Here is a 9,124-nt window from a genome sequence, read left to right as displayed (position 1 = left end):
ATACTTCTAGATTTACAATAATGAAGAATAGTATCTACAGAAGCATAAAAACATAACCGAATTACCATCGCTGAAAGTGCTTGAAGTCCTGCTGCACGCAGGCTCCGCGATCTGTCATCATCCCCACCTTCCAGTCCTAATTGGCACAGCTTTGGGAGAAAGCCTTCTAAGTTAAACAGAGAACTGCCATCCTTCTGAAAAATTTGGTAGCAATCATGCTATATCATTATTTCATATGTCCTTGACCATTCTATCAGATAGCACCCCAACGTGTGGCTACAAGAGAATTCTATCAAATATGTAAGAAGCGGACCTGATTATTCACAAATTCGAAAAGAGACTGACATCCAACTATCTGCATTTCATCTTGTCGACTTTGATCCAAAAGAGCTTGCACCGTTCTTAGAAAACCACTAGAAAAAAGAGGCCTGAAAAAAAGAACAAAGAAAGAACAATCAAGTTACCGAAAAAATATTCCTGTTTCCATAAAAGGTTACAGTTTTGGGTAAATTTCTTGCGTTATTATGCTAAGCCAAAAATTATCTTAGACATAAGAGAACATTTGAAGTGTTTGTAAAGAAAGCAAAAGAAGGATGACCTCACATTTGCTCCTTACAAGTGACCAGAAGCCTTCTGTAAATGCACATGGCTATCTTTGCCGAGTGGAAATTCTCATTCCTCAATTCCTTGTAACATCTTTGTTCGAGAGAATCTGATATCTGTAAAATCGTAAATTTCAACAACAGAGAACTGAATTTGGGAACACAGCAACCTCAAACAGTGCTAAGACGAGTACTTTGGCTCAACTATATGTACTGAAACCAAATGTCAAAGAATTGCTCATATTCCAGTCCAGCAGAAGAGTCTTTTTAAAAAAATAAAGTTGTTAGACTTGGCAGGGATAAATTATACCTTTGGCATACGCACAGCATTTTTTGCTGCATATTCACATAGTTTTCCTATCTTCCGGTCATTTGGACCCTCCTCCTGTCAGAAATGTGAGCAGTGATAAGTTAAACCAACCCAGCAAGACAACCAAAAGGGAAGCTCCACTTTTCTACTATAGTGCCAAAGAACATAATGTCTCTCATTCACTAGAGAAAGACTCAAAGCGAAATGAAATGCAGATAGACAAACTTTAACACAGAAAAAGGAAAGCATGCAAGGTTAAAAAAAAATATTTATGCAACCCTGAGGAACACAGATTGCATAAACTACTCCATGAATTCATCATTGAAATGTCACTGCAGCCAGAGAGCGGCTGATTTAACAATTTTGTGTTTCCAATAGGCAATAGCAATGAAACCATCAGTTATATACCCTCTCAGTAATTCAGAAACGAGAAGGAAAATCAAAATATGGCAAAAAGTACAAACCTGATTACGAGGGAAGATATCAGCGATGAGCTTCTTGTACCTCTTGACAGGCTGTCTAGACCTTGCACGGAGGGCAGGGCAAAGAATGCAAAGACTACCACAAACAGGCAAAACTTGCCTCGAGATCACACCCGAGACTGAGCTCATTGCCTCTACTCTCAGATTCTCGTCACAAAAAAAAAACGATCAATCAAAAGTCCTGATGAATCAATTTAGTACGTGTAAACCCTCCCTTCCCCTCTTGATCCACCGAAAAAGCCCTAAAGCTTCCTCGGGCAAGAAGGAAAACAGAGCTCGATGATTCAAACGAGGCACTCCTTTCACAAACACAATCCCCTTCCTCCTGAAGAAATTTCCAAAAACAGAAATTGATCAAAACGGGAACCCATATATAACCCAGACTCCCCCGAAATCGAATTTACACAAAAAGTCTGATGATCACAAAATTGCAACAAACCCAGATGACAAAATACCCAAATTGATCAGGAATTTCAAAGTAATGCTGATAAAAAAACAAACATCAATTTACCTAAAGCAGCACGATTAAGCCAAGCCAGCCGATGACTGAAAAAAATTTGATCGGAAAAAACTCGAAACTCTCAATCTCCGAGAGCGAAGATTGTTTCTCTCTTTCTCTCTCTCAGTAGAATTAAGTCACCGGATCGTCCGGCCGGCGAAGCTTTGAGCTCTTCCCTCTGATACGTTTCAACGGCACGACGCGGGTTCCACTTTCTGCCGTTTCGTTGCTATTTCCTTTTTTTTTTTTTTTGATAATTCTCTCTTAAAACACTTTTCAGATAATAATCTATTAATCTCAGCCGTTGGATGCGAATAACAGCGGCTGTGATTACAGAACGTATTACAGGGGTAGTTATTGCATTTTTTTTGGCCAGCTCATACAGTGCAAATAAAGCAAATAATCTTTATAATTAGTTCTTAAAAATACTTACACGTTGTGTGTGAGCATGATGTGGAAAAATTAAATACTGTTACATTCTAGATAACAATAATTATATTATGGAGATTATCGCTTAATAAATGCCCTCCTGAAAAATAATCTCTGTACTAAACAGAGTCAAATGATCTATTTTGTTACACTGTGAGCCAAAATATTAAAGACTAAAGATTAATTCGTTATTAAAAATTAAATCGATTTCTTTCGACAAGAACACGTTTTATATTTAATTAAAAAGGTACTGATAATAATAAATTCATGAAGTTTAATGCACCGTTAAGTTAGCTGCCACTATAATTAACGTCGTTGACGTTCACATGGGGGGGGGGCGTTTTTTTTTACCGCAGAAAGCGGTTAAAATTTCCCGCGGAGAACTCGCTAACGATACAAGTCAACGTTAGATTCGTTAAGAAAGGTTAAATTGTCCATGCGTGTCCTTTGACCTTGAAAACGAAGTTCAAAGAATCTGTCTCTTTATTTTCTTTTTGGTTGTTTAAATCCACAGTCAAACGAAGAGAAGAATACAATGTTGAATACTTTGTTCACAAGAACTGTGATGTGTGGGTGTGGCTTTGTGAAGGCCTCTGTTTCTATGCTTTAGATGTACCTCGGTGATCCCTTTCGATATGATTCACAAGATCCACTGGATCACGGAATCCTCTGCTACATTTGGGGCAAACATCGACCGTGACTTTGCCATGAATCTGTTTCTTGTTCCTCTCATGTGTTTTCTCTACATGTTCCACAAGACTAGTAACTGAAGAGAATTTTGCGCCGCACTGTGGACAAACCTCTATGATACCATCATTGCTGCTGCTGCTCGAAAACTGTAGCTTCTGGCTTATGTCGTTACCGAGTCTGCTAATTCCTGCTTCTGCTGAAGATAAGAGATTTGACCATCTCGAAGTTGAAGATGATGAAGATGTTGATGCAGAAGCTTTGTTGGGTCTTGTTGTTTTAGCTTCTTTTCTGCTGCTGCTACTACTCAAGAAACCCATGAATGGGAGTTTTCTCGGTCCAGGGCAAGAGTGATCAGGTCCAAAACGGTGTTTTAAGCAGTGATCGATATTGCAATCCCGGCACTTGATGGTGTTGGAGAATGTTAGTTGCTCCTTGCATCTTGGAACAGGACATTTCTTCTTCTTTGTGGCTTTTTCGTAGTTGGAAGGATCACAGTCAGTATTGACATGTTTCTCCCAAGTTATGTTCGGGTCTTCGTTTGGGTTTAACCGGACTCCTTTAGCACATAGCGGGCAGATAACCACGGTTACATCTTCTCTGTCGCCTTTTGGACAAGTATGTTTTATGTAGCTTCGATGATCCAAACAAAACACCTGTAACAAAAACCAATGTAAGACTTGTCTCCTCCAAACCAAAGAAACATTTTGGACAAACAGATTCAGAGAAAACAAGAGCAAGAACAGAGAAGCTATAAACTAAAGTTTAAATCTTCAGTGGCAATTTTCTAGTAGAAACAGGGTGATGAACAAACAACCAAACCAAGGAAGCATACGTTTTCCTGAATCAAGAACTCTCTACTTACCTAATCGAGTTCACAACATGTGTGGAAATTTTGTCAAATTAAGAGCTCCAAAATGATAAGATAACTTAACAACTAACAATAGTCAACCAAAATGATTTGCAGTGATAACTTGGAGATTTAAAAACTCCATTAAACTCAATCCTATACCAAACTAGTGGGCATGTAATATAGGAGATCCCAGGAGGGACCGAGGATATAGGAATCAGAAATCTCAAGAGTCATAATAAATCATTCAATTCGCGACAAACATTAAAAAAAAAAAAACGATTCATTGCATGTGGGGGATTCAAAACAGAGAGCGAGAGAGAGAGAGAGAGAGAGAGAGAGAGAGAGAGAGAGAGAGAGAGAGAGAGAGAGAGAGAGAGAGAGAGAGAGAGAGAGAGAGAGAGAGAGAGAGAGAGAGAGAGAGAGAGAGAGAGAGAGAGAGAGAGAGAGAGAGAGAGAGAGAGAGAGAGAGAGAGAGAGAGAGAGAGAGAGAGAGAGAGAGAGAGAGAGAGAGAGAGAGAGAGAGAGAGAGAGAGAGAGAGAGAGAGAGAGAGAGAGAGAGAGAGAGAGAGAGAGAGAGAGAGAGAGAGAGAGAGAGAGAGAGAGAGAGAAGGGACCTGGAGGCAACGGTCGCAGGTGAAGGGCAAGAAATCGATCTGCTTGCAAACATCGACGGAGCAGTGTTTCCCCAGATCTGGAAATTCCGGAGTCCCCATTCTTTTACCCCAAGTAAGAGCTTCCAACAATTTAAAAACAACAAACAATTCAGACAAGGTGGGTAATTAGGATCCAAAAGTATTGAAATTGAAAACAATTCTAGGGTTTATCCGCGGCTATAGAAAAGGGAGAGTAAGAAGATTCCGCGGATTAAGTAAGCTGAGCTGAAATTTCGCCAGAGCTTTTACAAAAAAAAATAGAAATTTACAATTCTAGGAAGCGTCAACTTGCTTATATATATATATACTTCTTCTCTTTTCAAAGTCTCTCTCTTTTCCTCTGTTCTAGAACCAAATCCAATTAAAAAAATTAAGACTTTCTGGGAAAAACTTAAATGAACTTCAATGGTAATTACTCAGAACCTGTTTTTTGAATGTTTTCTTAATTAACAGTATTGCTTCTTTCATGAATGAAAGATGTTAAAACAACAAAGCTTATCACATTGGTTTACTAATTGTAACAAGGTAGACATAATTTAAAGTAAAAAAACTGGATTTAAAACCTTTTTTTTTCTCAACATAATAAAAAAGCAAAACTAGAACATTAATAATAAGATGGATCCAAAATGAAAAACTGAGCAAATGTAAATCGTTTGGAACAGATGAAAAACATAGGGTGCACACAATCCAGCAACATATACTACCCAAAAGTTCAACCAAAATTAACTCATCGAGGATAAATCCATATAGCTGGGAGCTTTATCTAGGCTTGGTCTTCAACATCGTTCACCGCTTTGCTGCTAGGAGGAACCTTGGACGCCAAGAGATCTGTGTACTCCTGGTATGGGGATTTAACAAATCTCGTCTCCTTCCAGAATTCTGGTGTAAGGAATCCGTATGTCTTCTGAAGACAATCGAATGTAGCCTGCAATCACATGACACATTATCATTGTTATATCAGTGAAACCCATAGAGCAAAACAAGTTGAAAAATACTGAAAACAATCATACGATCTATTTACAGTTATATGACAATACGGCAGCAGCTCATACTCATTCAGATTCAGAAAACTCATTACAGATAAGGTCAGCCTTGACATGATGCAAATTCCATTAAACAACTAATATATATATATATAAACAGTCGAGCATCATTTGACTTCCATCAACATAGCTATATATAACTTTCCGGGAGAGATTACATGATAACATGGCCTCATGAAACTAACTAAGCTGACCAAAAAAGGTTCAATCTTTACATAAAGTGATTCGGATTTCAAAGCAATTCCCACAAACATCACACAATCTGATTTCGATTCCAAAGCAATTCCCACAAACCAATCAAAAGAAACAAATTTCATCTAAATGCAAACTCTAACTAAAGGAAGAGTGAACAAACCTTGACAAAGTTTCCGAGAGTTTTGGTGGATCCCCTGGAAGAAGTGAAAACATCATCAATTCCAGCGAATTGAAGAACCTTCTTGGGAACTCTAGCAGCCACAATACCAGCACCACGAGGAGCAGGAACCATCCTCACTGTCACAGATCCACACTTGCCAGTCACCTTACAAGGAACGGTATGTGGCTTCCCGATCTTGTTACCCCAGTAACCTCTCCTGACTGGGACAACAGAGAGCTTAGCGAGAATGATCGCTCCTCTGATAGCCGTAGCAACCTCCTTGGAGCATTTCACTCCCAAACCAACATGACCATTACCGTCTCCGACGACAACAAAGGCCTTGAATCGAGTCCTCTGACCAGCTCTGGTTTGCTTCTGAACAGGCATGATCTTCATCACTTCATCCTTCAACGAAGGACCAACAAGGTTATCAATGATCTGGTACTCCTTAACCGGGAGTGAGTGAAGATAGATCTGCTCTAGCTTCTTGATCTCTCCGGTTTGCACGAGACGACCAAGCTTGGTCACTGGAACCCATTTCTGTTCTTCAGAGGCACGGCCTCCACGTCGACCACCACGGCCTCTTGGTCCACCTCTTCCGCGGTCTCCACGATCTCCACGGCCACCTCCTCCGATCCCACGTCCGAAACCACCACGGTCTCCAGCACGCTCAGCGCCGCCACGTTCTCCACCACGTTCCGCCATTTTCGATGAGGTTTAAGGAGGCTGCGATGAGTTTGTTGTTTGAGTGATGAGAAGGAGAAAGCCCTAGCTGCGGCAATTTACGATATATATATTGCTCCAGCTGCTACTCAAAGCTTTTTTTAGGGTTTCTAAAATATTAATGGGCTTTCATGGGCCTCAAATTCTAATGTAATGTCATATATATTAATAATACGATAAGGTCCATAACCTTTTAAAAGAATGTATTCCTTTTATTCCTTAGGATACAACATACAAGTAATAATAATACAACAAATCGCATGAACATTGTATTCCTCCTATGCTATACTATATAATTCATAGTGAATACAATATCTTTCAATTCATTGTCCATGTATGTATCCACAAGTATCTATATGTATCATACGTTTTGTATACTTTGTAATCTATCTGTATTTTTGTATATATATTATCTATGTATGTGTTTGGGTAATAGATCTAATTAATTAAGTAGAGTTGCATTGAGGTAGAACAGCTCCTTTATCAACCACATTGGCATTGCTGCAAGTTGCTTTCCCTCCCTTTATGTTCACTTTGTCAAGCACAATCCCTTGGCATGGATAGTTTTTGCTGCAATTAAACGTTATTGCCATGTCTGATGCGCTTGTGCCGCTTATGTTTCGGTACACCACATTCTTCACTTGGACCGCAGATTTCTGAAAACATGTAAAAATGATTAGCTAGATCCAACAATATCTAGCTATTACCATGATATCAAATATTGGAAGATTTGGTCAGATTAGAGTGAACCTGTGAAGTGCATTTGCTCTTGTCACAATATTCTTGGTCGATTATGATAGGATTCTTCACATTCTCCATCTGGATGTTCTGAAAGACAATGTTGCTAGCAGTTCCTGAGCCTCCCTGAAATGGATCGGATTAGATTAAATTTCAAATCAATAACAAAGAGTAGGGCATATTTGAGAGTTTAGTTAACATTGAAGGGCTAGTTTGTAACTTCTCACCTGGTAAGTTTTGATTCTAACTCCATTGTCTGTACCGGAAAGCTTAGCACCATCCACTGTCACGCCTGAGACAAATGCCTTTGAGTTGTCATCTCCTAAGCTTCCAATGCTGCTCATATTTCATAAAAAAAAAAATTAGATTTGCAAGTTTTATGTGAATATTTACGAATGGTTATATCTTTTAGTGTATACAAAAATAACAATTCTTTGATACCTGATTCCGTGACCAGGACCACAAGTTATGTCATTTATTTGAACAGTTTGTGATCCACTTTCAATAGATATGCAATCATCGCCTGATTAAGAAAGCAACCATTAAGAAACTTGTTTTAGATAAATCCCCCCGTAAATCATGATAAAGCCCTGAAATTTAGCTTCCTTGATATGCAAGCAACTCTTTATAAAATCACAAACGAAATAATAAAAAAATGATGTCAGTGGATACACTAATAACCTGTTCCAATGATGGACTTGGAGACTCTAATGTTTTGGGTGTTTGTGATATGGATACCATCAGTGTTAGGACTATCGGCAGGTGCAGTTACCACCACATTAGAGACCTGAACGTTGGAGCATTTCTCAATCGAAATCTGAATCTGTTGCGCATTTCTCACCCTCAGATTATTAACTCTCAAGTTCTTCGAGTTGTAGAAAGTAAGAGCCTGCATATAAGCAATATATACGAAAAAATACATATGTCCAGTCCAATTATAATAAAAATATCAACATTATTTTTAGAAAAAAAAAAATATATATATATATATATATATATGTTTCAACGTACCGTGGGAGCTTTTGTGCATGGCTGCATATATGACAAAATAGTGTTAATATCTCCAATAAATCGATTTATATTTAAGGATTACATGTAGATGAATATTACACACACCTTAGCTTTGTTCCGTTTGCATGAGTTTTCCCACCACGTTTCGCCGTTTCCGTCCACAGCCCCAGTGGCGCCGCCCTCAACGGATAGATCGTTAACATTGTCAAACGTTATCCATTTGGATATGTCTTTGTAATCCGATCGTTTTTGAGATGCCGATAACGTCCCGAAGATCTGCCGTTCCATCGACCAAACGCTTAGTTTCAATAATCACATACATATATGATCATGTCTAATCATTTTTAGTTAGCAAATAACAATTTTTTTTTTTTTTTNTTTTTTGTAATTACCTGAACGGTAAGAATAGATTTGCATGGACCAGTTAACTGAATAGACTTAAGGAGATAAGTATTCCCTTTAGGAACTAAGAGATTAACAGCTCCATTTGAAGAACATGCCTTTTTCCACGCATTCACGAACGCCTAATCGATGCATGATATGGATCATTAGTACTAAAATCAGTTTTACATGCTAATAAAGAGAAAGAGTTTTATGTGTATATGTATATGCCTGCGTGTCATCAGTTATTCCATCTCCTTTAGCTCCAAAGTCAGAAACAGTAACGGTGGTTGGAGTTCGCAAAGAAGCTCTTACAAAGCTTTTCAATCCCGTGTTGTCGTCTCTTCGCTTGATAAAG

At 38.6% G+C, this 9,124-nt stretch overlaps 4 protein-coding genes across 4 annotated transcripts in view; all 4 read right to left on the bottom strand.

Moving 5' to 3' along the window:
• Positions 1-2,143, bottom strand: part of LOC104782671 — an 8,086-nt gene extending 5,943 nt beyond the window's left edge. The window contains exons 1-6 of the mRNA XM_010507671.2: positions 1,906-2,143; positions 1,377-1,719; positions 913-987; positions 604-719; positions 314-428; positions 66-194 (exon numbers count right to left, since the gene is read on the bottom strand). Coding sequence (XP_010505973.1) covers positions 66-194; positions 314-428; positions 604-719; positions 913-987; positions 1,377-1,523 — 582 coding nt within the window. The 5' untranslated portion in view covers positions 1,524-1,719; positions 1,906-2,143. The remainder of the gene's footprint in view (positions 1-65; positions 195-313; positions 429-603; positions 720-912; positions 988-1,376; positions 1,720-1,905) is intronic.
• On the bottom strand, positions 2,776-4,968 carry LOC104782669 (zinc finger AN1 and C2H2 domain-containing stress-associated protein 11). Its single transcript, XM_010507667.2, has 2 exons — positions 4,477-4,968; positions 2,776-3,665 (listed from the first exon to the last, which is right to left on the bottom strand). Exons 1-2 carry the CDS (start codon positions 4,573-4,575, stop codon positions 2,922-2,924), a joined length of 843 nt encoding a protein of 280 aa, XP_010505969.1. The 5' UTR covers positions 4,576-4,968; the 3' UTR covers positions 2,776-2,921.
• On the bottom strand, positions 5,096-6,688 carry LOC104782668 (40S ribosomal protein S2-3-like). Its single transcript, XM_010507666.2, has 2 exons — positions 5,914-6,688; positions 5,096-5,440 (listed from the first exon to the last, which is right to left on the bottom strand). The coding sequence occupies exons 1-2, from the start codon at positions 6,616-6,618 to the stop codon at positions 5,279-5,281; spliced, it is 867 nt and encodes a 288-aa protein (XP_010505968.1). The 5' UTR covers positions 6,619-6,688; the 3' UTR covers positions 5,096-5,278.
• On the bottom strand, positions 6,828-9,123 carry LOC104784345 (polygalacturonase ADPG2; the record flags this gene model as incomplete). The annotated part of the gene is made up of 9 exons (XM_010509386.1): positions 6,828-7,292; positions 7,387-7,500; positions 7,602-7,710; positions 7,816-7,897; positions 8,056-8,263; positions 8,386-8,406; positions 8,491-8,661; positions 8,778-8,909; positions 8,998-9,123. Coding segments are annotated over 9 exons (1,173 nt in total), but the record flags the coding sequence as incomplete, so codon positions are not given.

Source organism: Camelina sativa, chromosome 4 (genome assembly GCF_000633955.1).
Source record: "Camelina sativa cultivar DH55 chromosome 4, Cs, whole genome shotgun sequence".
NCBI classification, from domain to species: domain Eukaryota; kingdom Viridiplantae; phylum Streptophyta; class Magnoliopsida; order Brassicales; family Brassicaceae; genus Camelina; species Camelina sativa.
The sequence above is the reverse complement of the archived record's forward strand: the minus strand, read 5'-3'. Positions and strand labels throughout refer to the sequence as shown.

Coding starts and splice junctions, on each gene's coding strand:
- LOC104782669 (XM_010507667.2), bottom strand. CDS start 4,575: ATGGGGACTCCGGAATTTCCAGATCTGGGGAAACACTGCTCCGTCGAT. Junction 3,666..4,476: donor CCTGCGACCGTTGCCTCCAG/GTCCCTTCTCTC, acceptor TTTTTGTTACAG/GTGTTTTGTTTGGATCATCG.
- LOC104782668 (XM_010507666.2), bottom strand. CDS start 6,618: ATGGCGGAACGTGGTGGAGAACGTGGCGGCGCTGAGCGTGCTGGAGAC. Junction 5,441..5,913: donor CTCTCGGAAACTTTGTCAAG/GTTTGTTCACTC, acceptor ATGTGATTGCAG/GCTACATTCGATTGTCTTCA.